This window comes from Hibiscus syriacus, unplaced genomic scaffold, assembly GCF_006381635.1.
Source record: "Hibiscus syriacus cultivar Baekdansim isolate YM2019G1 unplaced genomic scaffold, ASM638163v2 tig00116995_pilon, whole genome shotgun sequence".
In the NCBI taxonomy this organism is placed as follows: Eukaryota; Viridiplantae; Streptophyta; class Magnoliopsida; order Malvales; family Malvaceae; genus Hibiscus; species Hibiscus syriacus.
Genome location: NW_024063511.1, coordinates 644,364 through 661,062, shown reverse-complemented (window position 1 = coordinate 661,062; position 16,699 = coordinate 644,364). Strand labels below are relative to the sequence as shown.

At 33.9% G+C, this 16,699-nt stretch overlaps 2 protein-coding genes across 4 annotated transcripts; both read left to right on the top strand.

The window, feature by feature from the left end:
• The first annotated feature begins 986 nt into the window (after positions 1–986).
• On the top strand, positions 987–14,725 carry LOC120193312 (ethylene-responsive transcription factor ERF119-like). 2 transcript variants are annotated; one of them, XR_005522855.1, is made up of 3 exons: positions 987–1,273; positions 1,365–2,790; positions 14,715–14,725. XR_005522855.1 is itself a non-coding variant. In XM_039195830.1 (2 exons), exon 2 carries the CDS (start codon positions 1,590–1,592, stop codon positions 2,598–2,600), a length of 1,011 nt encoding a protein of 336 aa, XP_039051761.1. In that variant the 5' UTR covers positions 987–1,273; positions 1,365–1,589; the 3' UTR covers positions 2,601–2,817. The 2 variants fall into 2 exon arrangements, 1 of the variants encoding a protein (XP_039051761.1); XM_039195830.1 differs by lacking the exon at positions 14,715–14,725 and having other exon boundaries at positions 1,365–2,817.
• On the top strand, positions 12,139–15,949 carry LOC120193310 (protein NRT1/ PTR FAMILY 4.6-like). 2 transcript variants are annotated; one of them, XM_039195829.1, is made up of 5 exons: positions 12,139–12,300; positions 12,407–12,515; positions 12,600–12,817; positions 14,214–14,654; positions 14,742–15,949. In XM_039195829.1, the coding sequence occupies exons 1-5, from the start codon at positions 12,298–12,300 to the stop codon at positions 15,702–15,704; spliced, it is 1,734 nt and encodes a 577-aa protein (XP_039051760.1). In that variant the 5' UTR covers positions 12,139–12,297; the 3' UTR covers positions 15,705–15,949. The 2 variants fall into 2 exon arrangements, with proteins under 2 accessions (XP_039051760.1, XP_039051759.1); XM_039195828.1 differs by having other exon boundaries at positions 12,395–12,515.
• Positions 15,950–16,699: the final 750 nt, after the last annotated feature.

Genomic DNA, 16,699 nt, shown 5'->3' with positions numbered 1-16,699 from the left:
TTGTAGGTGAAATGAACTGTGGTCTCTTCAGTGGCTTGATGTAATTTACTACCCGAATGTTACGGCAATTCAGTGGAAAAGACCAAGAAGAGCCCTTCGCTGATACGTTGCCGAATCGCGGCGCTTCGTTTATACCAAAATATAGCTGCAAACACCAGACTTCCTATCCCCATCCCAACACTTCACGCGTGCACTCAACACGCCATCACCTGGTCCATTCCCTAGGCGCCAAAGTTAAACCCATCGCCGATGCAAGCGTGCACACAATCGCGAGTGGCAAGCGTTAGTTAGAAAAAAATCAAGCACAAATAAATAAAAACCAGTGCAGTGAAAAACATGATAGCCATGAACGGTAAAGATTGGCAATAGACTCGTCATGCATTGGTGGGATATGCATGACAGCTAATTTTCTATTTTGATTTCCATAAATAAATCACTAAATTAAATTTTAACCCCTTTTACCTTTTTAATTATTTCAATAATATTATATAAATTCTCTATAATGCCGATTTTAGACTGCCTGCGAGGCATGATAAAAAGGTGAATGCCTTGGAAGAAAAACAGAGAAGCGACGTCAAATATTTGAATAAAATTCGAAGAAAATCCAGATTCAGTCCACACCCACTATACAGAGAGAAAAGGTAATGGGAAATTAATAATATTATTATTTTCTGACTTTTCTTTGGGAAATGGAAATGGTGTTTTGTGTTTTTGTTTGAATATTTAATTTATTATATTTTTAATTGTTTGAGATTTGTGTCTTGTGTTAACCTCGTTGATCGGTAATATTTTTTACACTGCTTATTTCACTGTGGCGGTGTCTCTTACCTCGTGGTCTATATTACTGTTCGTAGCAAAGCGATAAGGGCTTGCTGTTGCTGGATTTTTCTTAGCTTGTAGAGTTTCAGAGACAGAGAGAGATCATAGCCATATGTTTCTAATCCCTTTTTCTTCTTACCAGATATAGTAGTATCCAAGGCCAGAAGAGGCTTTGTTGTGAGCGTTTCTTTCTTCTCTCTTCGGTGGTGATTTCCGTTGCGCTTGTGAAGAGCACTAAAGGGAGGCTGATTAGTGGATTTATGTCGGCTGAGTTTGATTTGGCTTCGAGTGGGGCTCAGTTGCAGCTCTGTTTTTCTTCTTCTTCAACAACTACTATCTGTGCACGCTTGTTCTTCGCCGCTTTGTTGGCTGTTTCTTGCATGATTCTCTGCTTCTCTAGGCAGAGACTGAATCTCGTGTTCCCGGCTGTTTCGATGCGTTTGAGATCAAAAAAGTATGTCAAAACATTTAAACCCATGTGTTAGATTTTTCATCTGATATGTTTTTGTTCTGGGTTTTGATGTCGGGTTGGTTTTCGTTTGCAGGACTTGTTTCGGATTTGAGTGTATTGGAGGTTTCCATATGAAACAACGATTTTTCTATCTTTTCTTGTTTCTAAGAGGGGCTCATACTTGATTCTGCTTTGAGAGTCTGAGAGATTTAGTTCACCCTTTTATTCGCTTGATTTTGTTTTCATAGTTTGTCCACAGTTTTCCGGGTATTTTGAGAGGGGGTTTAGTCAAGTTTTTACCCAGTTTGTTTACAGATAAATGTTGAACAATCGAAAACAAACCATGAATCCAAGTAAATCCTGCAAAAAATCCCGGAAAACCGAGTCTATCATGACTGAAGAAGCCCAAATGACTAGAAAAGTTCGAGTCATCTTCCATGATCCTTATGCGACTGATTCGTCTTCGAGTGAAGGTGAATCCGATGAACAAGTTGCTAGAAAAGCCCCGAAGGGAAGGCGATTTGTTCGTGAAATCAGTGTTCCTGTTTTGGGTTTGGCACCACAAGCAAAACCCCTTGAATCCGAGTCTTCTTCTCAAGACAGTAACTCTAAAACCCCTACCAGAAGGAAAAGGGTTATGACCAAAGCCCTCGAAGTAAAAAAGTCTAAGGTTACTAAAACGAAGAAACATGTTGGTGTTCGTCAGAGGAAGTGGGGTAAGTGGGCTGCTGAAATCCGGCATCCACTGAAGAAAACCAGGATTTGGTTGGGTACTTACGACACTCTTGAAGAAGCAGCCAAGGCTTACGAAGCTAAAAAGCTTGAATTCGAATCTCTGGCCGTTGCAGCTGCTTCCGCTTCTTTTTCGTCTGTGAAAACCGATGACCTTTCGTGCTCCGCCGCTGCTTCTCACAACACGACTCCCTCTACTTCCGAGGAGTCTGAGGGCGCTTTGTCGCATACCTCTCCATCGGTGCTCGAGGTGGATACTTCTGCTTCGGTCTCGAACAACAATGATGATTGCGGTGATACCAACAAAGAAATGTTTGATGTGAACTTTGCCGATATACCAATACCTGATCTCTGTTTCATCGACGATTCATTGCTTTCTGGTTCAGTTGACCAAGAACTCAACATAGACACCGAGGCTGGTGATTTTCTGTTTGTCAACGATTTTGGAATGATGCTGGAGGATTACTGCAGCATTGAAGACCTAAGTATTTGTGGTATTGGAGCCGACGAACCCAGTGAGTTAGCTGATTGTGATTTCAGCACTGATGACTCTCTTTTCGACGAAGTTGCCGCCCCCCTCAACATAGCTTGCCTATAAGTTTTGCAGTTAGAAGTCTATAGTATTATAAGCGTTATCTGTTAATCTCTGGGACTCTCCATGTGGGTTCTTAGAGATATGCTTTTTTGTTAGTGAGTTCGTTAAAAAACTGTGTTTTGTTGAGTTATAAGTGAAATGAGTCCGAGTCATTCCCTTGGGTTTTCTTGTGCTGTAGAGCCGTCCTGAGGGAGTTATCTATCTGGTGAAGTGCTTGATCTTCCAAGCACCATTGATACTGTGTTTTCTTTCGCTCATCATATTTATGAAATTAAGTTTTGTTATTTGGTATAATTTTTCTTGATATACTCCATAGTTTAATATGTTCATGGTTGTTCCATGAACCTGCCTGCTGAAATAAAGCTTGAAGAATAGTATTTATTCTTTGGACCATTCCTTGTAGTGGTAAGGGGGAGTTTGGGTTGAAAATTATATATACCTAATGATTCGATTCCAAGGAAAAGATTGGTTTTTATTCCTCTCTAGAGTGTGGAGTGGGAAGCAAAGTTATGGACATTTTATAAGTAGACCATTGGGATGTCTAGATACAAATGTATCACATTGAATGATAAATATGTATGTATGCATGAACATGTCATTAAATACTGTTAATGAAGACAATATCAATATTAAAAGTGCAAATGACCGAAATTTTTGTAGACATCATAAGATTTAAGATTATGCTTAAGGTTTAAGCCTCGGTGGAATGTCTTGGACGTAAGAAAATGTTTACTTGAAAGAGTTTGGAGGGACCATCATGAAATCAATTAATGACAATTCGTATAAATATTTGTGTTCCTTATATTAAGTATTTGATGAAAATATTGTACCAATTGTGATATTATTCCTTTGTTAATTGATTTTCTTTTCTTTTCAACTTTAAATTAAATATTAAATACCAACAATTAGTTGATTTAATGGGATAAAACACTAGCTCTCTTAAGGAAGATTAGGGGTTAGAATCTTAATATTTACGAATTGAGTAAACGAGTTTTTATTTAAATATTATTAACTGAAAAATATCTAATTGGTTTTATCAATTTTTTATAAAATAAAATTTGATTCTCCATTAGAATATGAAATCGTACATAAAATGTTCGCCGTCACATGTTTTGAAGCGAGACCAGAATCTGATTAGGACGTGAAGCTATGTAAATAATTCCAATGAATTAATAAATTAGAGAAAATGATTTTGATTTTCCAGATCGCAGCCCCTTGTTTAAGGTCAATGCTTCACCATTTTCATATAAACGCAAATTATGCTTTGAATTTTCTTTTTCTTGTTTGGTTTTATATAAAGTAAGGGTGTATATATGACTCTATGCTATTTCGGTAAAACACATCGATATCTAATTTATTAATTGACTAAATCAGATAAAGTATTGTAAATACTTATTATGAGAGCGATTTTTTAACTCAGTTATTTTACAATGTTAAAATTCAAACCTTTTACATTTATTAAGAAATCTAATTAGGGATGAATCGAGAGTGGGAGAAACAAGTCCTAAAGATTTTTGAATTCTCATATACTATAAATATTTTTTATATTTTTTATTGATAATTTGTTTTTGCCACCTAAAATTTTATATGTTCGCTCTTCATAAAACTTTTATTTATCCTCTTAACATGAAATTATACATATGTCTCTTACACGAACCAAGTTACCTTTAGTGATTAAAGAGATGGTTGTTATCTTTAGATGTCACGGGTTCGAGCACCATCAACTGTAAGGGTATTTAAGCATTCATTTTGAAATTGTTAAGAATCAATAGAACATTATTACTACTTGTAATCACCCTAGATTAATTAAAAAAATACATATATTCCTAAATAAAGTGTAATGATTATTTTATAATAATTTAATAAATTTGATAAATAATTTTAAAATGTTAACAATAAAAAACTTATTTTAATATAAATTAATAATAATTATTACATTTTATTTTATTTTAACAGTGGTAACACAAGGAAATAAATTTATATATTTTCTCTCTTAATTTTGAAATACTTTTATAACATTTTATTTACAATTTATATCTATAATATATAATTTTATTTATTATCAGTAAGATAAATAATGCTACATTATCAGAATTTATTAAAAATAATTTTATATAATTTTACTTTTAATTGTGTGGAATTAAATCCGCATATAGTCTATAAGATACGACTATGAAATGTATTATAGTAGGTTTTGGAAATATGAGCATTCTACAGAAGGTGAATTTCCAATAATTTTCTTTTTTTTAGGTAATGTACACAAATGATATTCGATTATAGTATGTTATTTTATTTAGTCCTCTAACTATTAAAAGTTATGTAATAATTATTCAATTATATGATATTGCTTTCTTGAGTCCCCGACTATTAAAAGTTATAAAATGACCACCCGACTATTCATATGTTTCAAACTCGTCATTTTTCAATAAAAAAAATTGACATTCATCTAGACTAGACGTTATCTGAAATATGATAATCGTTTGATATTTTAGGATTATAGTTTAATAAATCTCATTCAACATATTCGCTTCCAACTCAGACTGTTGTCAATTTTCTAATAGAAAATGACAAATTTGAAACATATGATTAGTCGAGTGATCATTTCATAACTTTTAATTGTCGGAAGACTCAACAAAACAACATTCTATAATCGAAGGATCATTTGTGTATTTTACCATTTTTTATTGAATTACACCGATTAAAATGTACGTCTTTTGAATTTTTTTATAAAAAATTTCATTTAGATGTATGAGGCAAATATTTTTAGATAATATAATGGAAAAAGAATTTTTATAAGGTGCGGGATAGTGTTATTGACTTGTTGTTCCAGTTCATGTTGGAAGACGCTTGGACGACATCTTGTCTATAAGATTGTAGCGTTATAAGTTTTCGAATATACATATAATTAAGTAGAAGATACCATATCATCGAGACATCTTTTCGAAGATACCATGTCATCCTTGTATTCTCCTATGTACACAATAACAATCATATTATATGAACAAAGTAATTCTCCCCACATCCTAAATATTTTTTTTCCTGATAATACCTAGATAATTTTACCAAAATATGTATCGTAATACTAATACGCTTCTCTTTTTTGTTTTTCAGTCAATGAAAATAGAACATCTTAGAAACACGTGAAGTGACGTAGAAATCAAAGTATTGATTGATTATTTATACGTAATTAGCACCAGAACTCAGTTTTCAATTAGTTTAAAGTAAGTCATTTTTAATTACTAAGATGAAGAAGAGTTGAGTTAGTTGGATTAAACAATTAGAAGAAAATTAGAGCAGTTGATGCCACTGCTGATTATGTCTGTTAATAATCATTTAGATGCCCACGATTATAATTTGGTTTGAGTAGATAGTAAGCAATGGCACGCAGGCAGGATTTGTTTGCTTTTAGTCTCCCTCTCCCTCTCTCTCTAAACATAAGAAAACTAGTCGCACATGAGATAAGTTTATCATTTGACTCAAAGCCTGAACTTATTCATGACTACAATTTATAAGGTATCTCTCCTGTCGACATACTGCAAATCAGAATCGTGCGATGTGAAAATACTATTAACGAATGCAAATCGCATATCCAAATTCAATCCGATGGTCGGAAGCAGGAAAAATCGTCATAATAACAAATAAAACCTAAAAAGCTCAATAAAAACAAAGAAAACATGCCATAAAGGTAGAAGAATTCGTGCCAAAAAAGAAGAATTATTAAGAATAAAAATAAGAAAAAAAGATATATTATAATAAAGCAAAGGAAAATTAATAAATACCGATGGTCTGCAATCAATACGAAGACCGATATCGCTGCTAATCACTAAGATAAAGAAGAGAAGTGACTAACAACGACTATGGAAAAAGAGAGAAAAAGATAACAAAATCCTGCTACAAAGATAAGTCTAAATACATTTAAAAATATATATAAATGTTTATTAAATTATAAAATGATTATTAAATTTATGGAAATAAATTTTAATAAATTTAAAAATCAATTTATAATAGTTTGATGAATTTTAACGATCATTTTATAATAATTTGTTAAATATATTTTTTACGTAAATATTAAGGGAGAGATGTGTTGTTCGTTTGATTAGCTAGAAGGATTAGGCCCGATCTGAAATGACAGAGTTAGACCTAATTGTTTTAGGCTTAATACCCAAACAACCCTTATATTAGAAGGTCAAACAATTTCAAAGCCCTAAATATATGTCTATGTCACATTGGAAAAAGGAAAGCCCAAAAGCTTGAATTCACATCCCCCTTTTCTCCATTTTATGGAATATTTAAAATTAAGATACTTATCTAAATATTATCAAATTTCTTTTATTTTTATATTGTCTGTAGAGATAAAAAATTTCAAATATTAATTCTTAAATTGAAGTACATAAACTTTAAGAATATATGTATATATTCTATTCAAAATTTATTCTAATTGCAATACATATATCTTTCTAATTTATTCTGATATAAATTCGAATATATTTAAGCTGTCAATTTAATTGTATATTGCATTAATTATATTAATTGAGTTAGCATCCATTTGCACAATGTAAAACTCGAGTTTTACATAGATTTAGAATCGTTAGATGATTAAAAATAGATGACTGAGATTAACTATTTGATTTTTTTCTTTTATGTGAATATCTTCTCATTTCCTACAGTTAATGTCAACAATCTATTTTTATTAGGCATTTTAGCTAATCAACTATACATTTTATCCATGTCCTTTTCAACATCATAATATTTTTTTTAGCCCATTTTGTGAATGGACAAAATTGGTTGGACTAGATTGTAACAACGTGCATTCAAAGATCATCTCATACCTTAGCCTCGGAACATTAGAGGCATGGATCATTTCATGGTATAGATAACTGCTAAAGTGCAAGTCTGCCTCCGCTTTACTAGGCTCTCTAGGAACCAAAGCCGTTTCTACTAAATTCTCCTATCTTGTTTACTTGAATTAAACCCTAAATTGAGGCTAAATGCATCGAATGCCAGAAACAATGGGTTTGCTTTTGCCGTCCATACTTTTTGAGGCAGTGTTGCATATAATATAAATGCTATATTATATGGTGATAATGACAGTAGATATAACAATAACAATATTGTTGTTTAATGTATATTTTTTCTTGCAATAATACTATGTTATACCCGTATGGAATGCATTACAATGCCATAAGCTCTAAAAATAGTTATAATCATCTCAACTATTTATAAAAATAATAATCTAACCCACTAAACTTAAGAGTTTTGTATACTACTGTAACGTTCACGCTAATTTAAAGAGGAAGTCGAGTTGTCTATGATAATATTAGAGGCATTAATATTATATCAAAGAAAAGAGGTTATAGGATTTAAAAATAATGATCCTGCACATCTAAGAAAATAACTCCACATTGACATTAGATAAACCCCTTGACTACACAAATTCAGTAATCAATTTCAGATTGAAATACAACGAGTGGGATAGGTAGATAAATCAACTCTAGGTGTAGGTGTATGTCTATTATGAGTTGGGATGGATCAAAGGGAGATAGGTTGAGGTAGTCGTTCCTTAAAATTTTAAAATTGTTAGGAGATAACGACATGCATAATGACCGCTCAATAAAATAGACATCAAAAGTTTTACGTGAAAAACCCTTTCGGGAAAACTCATGGTAGAAGAAGAGAAAATTCACTAATGTCTAGAGAAGAAGAAGATAAGAAGAGTCCTCATTAACAATCTAATCTCTAACCCTAATTCTTAATATCTATTTATAGGATAGATACTTGATTACAAAAGAAACTAAATAAAGTAGAAATATACTTTAATAAAGTTCTCTACTTTTAATCAAACTAGATTTATTACTTTCTCAAATTAATTAATATCACTTTGAATCGAGTCAAACTTTAATAAAAAATATCATATATTTTAGATATTTTCTTTGTATTTTGTATTGAAAATCTATTTTTACCCCTAATATTTTAGAAGTTTATCATCTCTTAAAATTTTAAAAATTCACCCTTCTAACAATTATCTTGTGTCCGTCCTTGATTATAAGGACGTCAGGAAATTAGATGCCGAAGAATATCATATTTTTTGTTTGAAAGAGAGATATATATGCTATATGGGTGTGATAAAATGTACTAATCATACGTCAAAAAGAATATGAGAGGACATGAAATTCTAAAAATGATAATATTATACATTTTATGAGACATGCCATTTAATAAATGATAATAAATTTATGACAATAACATAAATAAAGAAAAAATATATATTTAATTATTATTTTAATTCGATTTTAGTCACTAAATTATTACTTTCTTCAAAATGATATATAACATTACGTTTTAGTATCAGTTCAGTAACCTTCTGGTTTGAGTCGCCACAGACAGACCACCAAATGTGATCAGTCTTCTTGTATCTTTGCTCAAGCACCTGTCGCTTATACAACACTTGTTGAGCGGTGTCCCCTTTCACTTTCTTTTGCCAAAATATCTCGTCCCACTTTGGTTTTAATAATAGATTAGTTAACGTGATGTATACATTATCTTCATTATGAATAGATAATGAGATCCTCTTTTTTATCTGTTAGTAAAATTGCTTTTTCCAGATTAAAAGTTACTTAGAAGAAGAAGTACAACGAAAATTATAATTAAAGCATGAGTTGGTCTGGCGAATTATATCTGTAATCCTTGATTAAAGACAGCTAAAATACCACTTTTGGATAATTAACAAACCTTTGTACGTATGTAAATATGCAAGTGCTGTCATGCCAAATTATACTTACCAAGGTTGAAAATAAGCCACGTTGTCATCTGACCTTTGACTAGATGCCTAAAAGTTGAACAAATTTGTGGTCATTAACTTATAATCGGCATAAAATAATTTACTTTCGAAAACTGGATTCTAATGAGGGTAAACGTTGCTCTTCGTCACTAACTTTGTCCATATTTCTCGCTAAGTCATTCAACTTGAATATTTTTTAACTTGATCATTCAACTTTCGAATTGTTTCACTCTATCATTAAAAAACAACAATAATATAATCGAAAATCCATTTTTTCTAAAAAAAATTATGAAATTGTCCAATTTTTTCAAATTTTTTAAAACCCCTTAAATCTTCCTAAAATTATTTTTTTCCCAGATTACCTTTGATTTTTTTATGTTAGAGGAACTTCTTTAGAATCCCAATGGTAAAGAGCCGGAGAAGGAAGAGATGAGTTATATGTCATTATTTTAAGTTGTTCAAATAATGGAGATTGTGGATCAAAGTTTTTTTTTCCTTTTTAAATTGATTTTTATGAATTTTAAAAAGATTTTGAGAAATTCTAATTTGATAGAGTACCAGTAGACGAGGAAATAGATTCATTGGTATCTTGAATGGTTGAAAAAGAATATTAAAAAATAATAATTCAAGTATTGAATGATATAGGAATCAAACTCTTACAATTTTATCTTTATGAGAAATAAGATGAAATTAAAACAAAAAAAACAAAAAATAAAATGAAATAAACAACTTCTATGTTAGAAAAAAAACAATTCAAATTATCCTATTATTTTTTATTTAATAATCTAAATGATTTAAAACGTTGTGAAATTTTAAGTTTCTCACTATATTTATATCATATTAGTTTTTTAAAATTAATTTAAATGGTTATGAAAAAAATAATATCTCTCGTAATCACTGAGATTACTATGATATTTTAGTTCTGCGTGTGTATACGTATAGTTGTACAGTAAGTTTTTAGTACAACCAACAACAATCGCATTCATATAGCAAGAGAAAACATTGTTCGCAAGACACAATTTCATTGGTGTTCATAACAGTGTTTATTTTTTGTCTTTCACAAAACAGTGACCTTCGGACGGTATACTCATCAGGTGTCATCCTCTCATTGGATACAAGTTGAACCACATTACTATATACGTTGGAAGAGATCAATTATCAGTCCATATTAAATTTTTGGGGAAACGCATGATTTTGTTTTTCTCGAACCAAGGTTTGTCCGATCATGTTGCAATTACTGGTTTGTGTTGATCTGCAAGTCTTGTCATAATCTGATGGGAAATGTGTGATCGTTCTTACACGATGCCGTATAAAACTATCTGCAACTTGCTTTTCCTCTCGCTGGTTTTCAGTGAATCTTTATAATTTCTGTGGTGATCCATGAACTATTGTTACTTTGTAGCGTGACTTGATGGTTTTATACCAAAATAATACTAATTAGTAGAAGGTTTAGTTTTGAACAACCTAATTAACAGGTTAGAATGATAGCATTTTACATCTAAATTAATTTAATTAATTCGGGTAGTTATTTTGAAAATTAATAGTTTACGTGGTCAATGGTATTAGTGGCACCACTAACCAGTGAATTTAGGTATGCCTTAAAAAGCTACAATTTGACTCGCTTTTCAACCTTCCAGTTTGGTCAAGATTTTCACTAATTTGATTTAAAATCAAATCACGCTTAGATAAAAGAAAATATCATATATTTATTTAACCTCAAAGGAAATCTAGTAAGATTCCATTCACTAGTGTAAAATTTTGATACGGCAACAAATAGTAATATTATCAAATGAATCGGACGGCCAGAATTGCTTATGTATAAAAGCTGCTATATATGTACCTGTTACCATCATCCACGAGATAAGTAAGCTTAAAGGATGGTGTCGAAACAAGTATACAGATGCGGACCCATGAGCCTTCGTTAGAGTTGTAAGAATATTAAGAGTGACACTTTTGAGGGGTGATACTTGAATTAGGGATGACACTCGTGGAGGAGTTGCTTGAAATACTCCGGGTACCATAGAGGTCTACCCCTAGATGAGGGGTTGCCTGGGCTCCCCCGGACTCCATGGAAGTCCACCCTGCGTATACAGGGATTAAAAGAATCGATTCCTTCATCTTAATTAATATTTTAATAAACAATATATATTTTACTGGTAGTGACACTAGAAACATTTAAAATAATAAAATATTCCAATAATTAAACTAGATCTGGTGCCTTTTAACATTGCTGTTTTGCGAAAGCTAACGTACTACGATTAGGATGGGGTGAGGCCATTATCAACTTCAGAATTATTATTGAATTATATCTAATATACCAAGTATTTGGTTATGTTGAGAGTCAGACCAAGTGTCTGCCATATTCTTCTAACCTTTCCTTTCGGTAGGGAGGATTTGATATTCTCATCAATTCTCTCCTAATCTCCCCTTATTATTTTATATTTTACAACATATTAAGAGAGATTAACATAATTTGGAGATGGTAAATTATAACTTAATTTAGTTTAAATTGTATTATAAGTGAATTTTATTTAAAAGTATTTTAATTATTTTTAAATAATATAAAATGATTATAAAATAGTATATATTTATAATGTTTTAATTATAATAATGTTGTAGCTGTAATAATATGACGTCATATTATAATTGCAATTGATGTTATAATTTAAAGGTAAAAAGAAAAGGAATATTGAGAATAAAATTATGAGTTAAAATAACATAAATTCCATGGATCGAAGTCATTTTCTAAAGTGTCCAGACAATTCTCTCCCCCAAAGTTTTCCCCTTCCCCTACTCTTTAAAAACATCCACCATTCACCACCCAGCTTTTCTAACCAAAGTGCTCTTCTCCTCCATCACCTGAGATCCAGTACAACCGTAACCAAAGTTCAAATTTCAAGAGAGACACAGAAAAACACAACAATGGTGGGTTCCCCTTCATGCCCCAAATTTTCTCCTTTTTATGTTTTATTATCCTCTCAGCCTCTTTTTCTGTAATAACCCCTTTTTTATCTTCTAGTTTTTTCTACAGGAAGATGGAGTGAACCAGGAAACCAAATGGGAAGGCTACGCCGATTGGAGGAACCGGCCAGCTTTGAAGGGCATACATGGTGGCGTTTTTGCTGCATCTTTTGTGTTGGGTAATTAGCTTAGTTGCCTATGAATGAACCAACTTTGGAACGGACTTGTTCATGTAATGATTAGTTTTTGTTGGTGTTTTTCAGTTGTGGAAGTGCTGGAGAATTTGGCTTACTTGGCGAATGCCAGCAACCTGGTGATGTATCTGTCCAAGTACATGCACTTATCACCATCTAAATCGGCCAACAATGTCACAAATTTCATGGGGACAGCTTTCCTTCTAGCTCTGCTCGGAGGCTTCTTGTCTGATACTTTCATCACCACGTATCATATCTACTTGATAAGCGCATTCATCGAGTTTCTGGTACTACTTCACACTAAATTTCATTCTTGGGGTTTCCATTTTGCATTTCATCTGCATTTTCTATTTGAGAAATCAATTAGTTAGAACCTTTTTTGCATGAAAAGATGAGTACTTTTAAGAAAACAACAAAACGGGCACAAAAATAAAAGTAAAAAGACAGTGGCCGAACATCTGATTGTGCAAAGCATTAAAGGTTTAAGGGCCGTCATAGGCGCAAGCAACACCGTCTGTTTATGTTCATCTATCGAGGCCTTGCTTGCCATAAATGTTATTATGAATTTAGATAACATGAAATTTTATTTGGTGTCCAATGATATTATGATACGGCACATCTGAGTGATAAATTTTCAGACGTGTGGGGACGAGTAAATGGTCGGGTCCCTCGTGAAAATGGAAACGTAATCCAATCAAAGGCAACGCCTTGGGAAATGGGGCTAAGAAGGTGGCGGGGACCCGTTTGTTTTTTTGAACTATTTCTGTCGCCATTCACGACATGAGAAACTTCTTTTTCTCGGTTTCGGCAAAGATAGTAAATATCCATTACTTATCTTGTCTTATTGCTTTGAAATCTTGTCCCTGCCCAACATGGGACAGACGGTAACTGTTTTACGTCGACACCTGCTATAAGAATGTCCCAATCGTCGCAGCTTTGGGTACTGCCGGAGGCCACGTCTGTCCCACGACAGCTCGTACGGTCGACGTCTAGGATACGGTAATTTGATCCACCAATGAGTCTATATTAAGTGGGACGAAATTATGAGAAGTAGAGAGAACAGGGAAGATCAAGCCCATTACATCTTAAAATGGGTGTAAAAAATGACATTTTTAAATATATGTACACACACACACGATTAGTTACTTATTTTGGGCAGGTTCATGAACCACGTGTGTGGCTACTGGTTGATGTGGTAGACCAAAGTGAGATTTGGAATGTCTATTGAAATGAAAAGTGAGAATCAAACCCACATGCACCATTTTTGTTAAAGCCAAGTAGAAAACAGCACCAGGTTCATTACAACGACATTCCATTCAGTCTGTTACAAAATCTTGTGTGCGGATAAGTGGCAATGGGCACTGAAATTAAAATATATTTCGATTAGTTATTTATTTATTGGTTATTTTTATCTTGAAATTTTAATTTTGTATATCTCATGTATACAAAATTTATAATTTTAGTATATGTGCTCGCCCTTTAAGATATCTTTGAATCCGTCACTAGTGTGGTTAATATGACGTAAATAAATTGTTTTTATCCATCATTAATTTGGGAAAGAGTATAGAGTTATTCGAATCTTAATTCTAATATTCGATGCTAACATATAATAATTTTATCATTCTAATTATGATTACGTCGAATTCATTGTATATTTGATGTGATCTGTAATGATTTTATTAGGGTTTGATCATTCTTACTATACAAGCTCGGACACCGTCCCTAAAGCCACCCTCATGCCGTCCATCAGCATCGTCGATTCCATGCGAGGAAGTTAGTGGAGCCAAAGCGGGTATGTTGTTCATAGGACTCTATCTGGTGGCACTCGGCATTGGGGGTATAAAGGGTTCACTGCCAACGCATGGTGCCGAGCAGTTTGATGAGACTACCCCAAAGGGACGGAAGCAAAGATCAACCTTCTTCAATTACTTCGTCTTCAGTCTCTCTTTTGGTGCCCTTATTGCGGTCACATTCGTTGTGTGGATCGAAGATAACAAAGGCTGGGAATGGGGTTTCGCCATCTCCACGATCTCGATCTTATTATCGATCCCTATCTTCCTCGCCGGCTCAATGTTTTATAGGAACAAAATACCCTTTGGAAGCCCTTTAACAACCATTTGCAAGGTAAATTTCAGATGCTAAAAGAAATTTGAACGTGTTTTGCTTGATTGAATTGCTAAAAAGAAGAAATCCATGTATGTGTTTGTACAGGTTTTGGTTGCTGCCAAGATGAACAGTTGCGTAAGCCGAAGCCCGAGCAATGTCATCGTGAACCTTGCCGCGAGCCCCTCGTATCAAATCGAAACCGGCAAGGGGACTGAAGAAAATGGTAAACAGAATCAAATCCCAACAAATAGTCTTAAATTCTTAAACAGAGCAGTGGTGAACAGCCCGGCTTGCCCGGCACTCGAATGCTCGGTCCAGCAAGTAGAGGAAGTAAAGATTGTGCTTAAAATCCTTCCCATATTCGCTTGCACCATTGTTCTCAACTGCTGCTTGGCTCAGCTCTCCACTTTCTCTGTCGAACAAGCCGCCACCATGAACACTAAGCTCGGTTCATTGAAAATCCCGCCGGCTTCCCTACCGGTTTTCCCGGTCGTATTCATCATGATCCTAGCCCCGGTTTACGATCACTTCATCATCCCATTCGCTCGGAGGTTAACGAAAACTGAGACCGGCATCTCTCAATTGCAACGAATTGGAATCGGGTTATTTCTTTCGACAATAGCCATGGCAGTGGCAGCACTTATCGAAATCAAGCGAAAGAGAGTGGCGATTAGCTCGGGGCTACTCGACTCGAACAGTCCATTACCCATTACATTTTTCTGGATTGCTTTGCAGTATTTGTTTCTGGGATCGGCAGATCTTTTCACCTTGGCAGGCTTACTTGAATTTTTCTTCACCGAGACGCCATCAAGCATGAGATCCTTGGCGACATCTCTCTGCTGGGCTTCTTTGGCCATGGGCTATTATTTGAGCTCGGTGATCGTATCGATAGTAAACAATGTGACGGAAAGCTCCGGAAACAAGCCGTGGCTCTCTGGTCATACGATAAATGGGTATCGTCTCGATCGATTCTACTGGCTTATGTGTGTGCTTAGCGTGTTGAATTTCATGCATTACCTTTTCTGGGCCATGCGCTACAAATACATATCAGTAGGATCTTACAAGTGAAACGAAACAACCAGTGGCAAAGCTTGAGTTCTTTGAAAAAAAGCCTACTCTGAAGCATCAAGTGTTTGGGTAATTCGAGTAAATGGCTGGATGAACTCAGTGAAATTCATAAACTCAGCTCGGGCCATTGACATAAAACCCAAACTCAGTGCTCATCCGATGTTGTTGATAAGCTTGTAAATAGGCAACTATGTCAAAACTGAGGGCCCGTTGTTGCTCTTTGTTTAACCCATGTCTTTTAATTTTTTTTCTTCTAGGATAATGTTATGTTGTATGAAATTAATGTTCTAATTAGTTTATGGTTTGGATCATTCGAATTTGACAATCAATTTTTTTAGAGTACTATGCATAAATTAGAAAATAAAGGAAAAAAGAGAGAGGAAGTGCTTGTAAGCCAAAGTAGAATTGTTGTTCTATCACACAAATCTTATGAATGAAAACAATAAGCCTACTGCTTATTAACCTAAATTATGCTATCAATATATATTATTTTCTTTCTTATTTTTGCTAAAATGGGAAAAGAATAGAAGAAGAATATTTCAAGCACAAAGTGTTGAATATATATATATATCTTACTTTCTTATTAAACAATGACGCGTCCGTCGGGTAAAACTTGGTTTGTGGCGTTCCATCCACGGTCGGTGAGGCGAGTAGCGTCGAGTTCGTTCCAGCCGCAGGCCGTTGTGTTAACGTCGCATGGGGTGAAGTTGAACAAGCCAATAATGCGTTCGTCGTCATTGTATTCGCCTGTTTGGATAAGGGTACCGTTTCGGTCGCGTGAACTGGAAGAGCACCAGGTGTCGATTAATACACGGAGGGGAATGAAGGTGCTTGAAACTACGTCGTAAAGGATAGAGTGGACGGTAAAGTCGTTTTTAGGACAGAAGCTGTAGGCAGGTAAAGATATATTAGAAGGGTCGGCAACCATACAATCAAAGATGACAACCTTGTTGTTTTATAAGAGCTGCACATGCATGGCGGAGATTCCTATGTTT

Excerpts from the sequence above, each read along its gene's own strand:
- LOC120193312 (XM_039195830.1), top strand. The coding sequence starts at position 1,590 with ATGTTGAACAATCGAAAACAAACCATGAATCCAAGTAAATCCTGCAAA.
- LOC120193310 (XM_039195828.1), top strand. Across the intron at positions 12,516-12,599 it reads TGCTGCATCTTTTGTGTTGG|TTGTGGAAGTGCTGGAGAAT; the intron begins GTAATTAGCTTA and ends GGTGTTTTTCAG. Across the intron at positions 14,655-14,741 it reads CTTTAACAACCATTTGCAAG|GTTTTGGTTGCTGCCAAGAT; the intron begins GTAAATTTCAGA and ends GTGTTTGTACAG.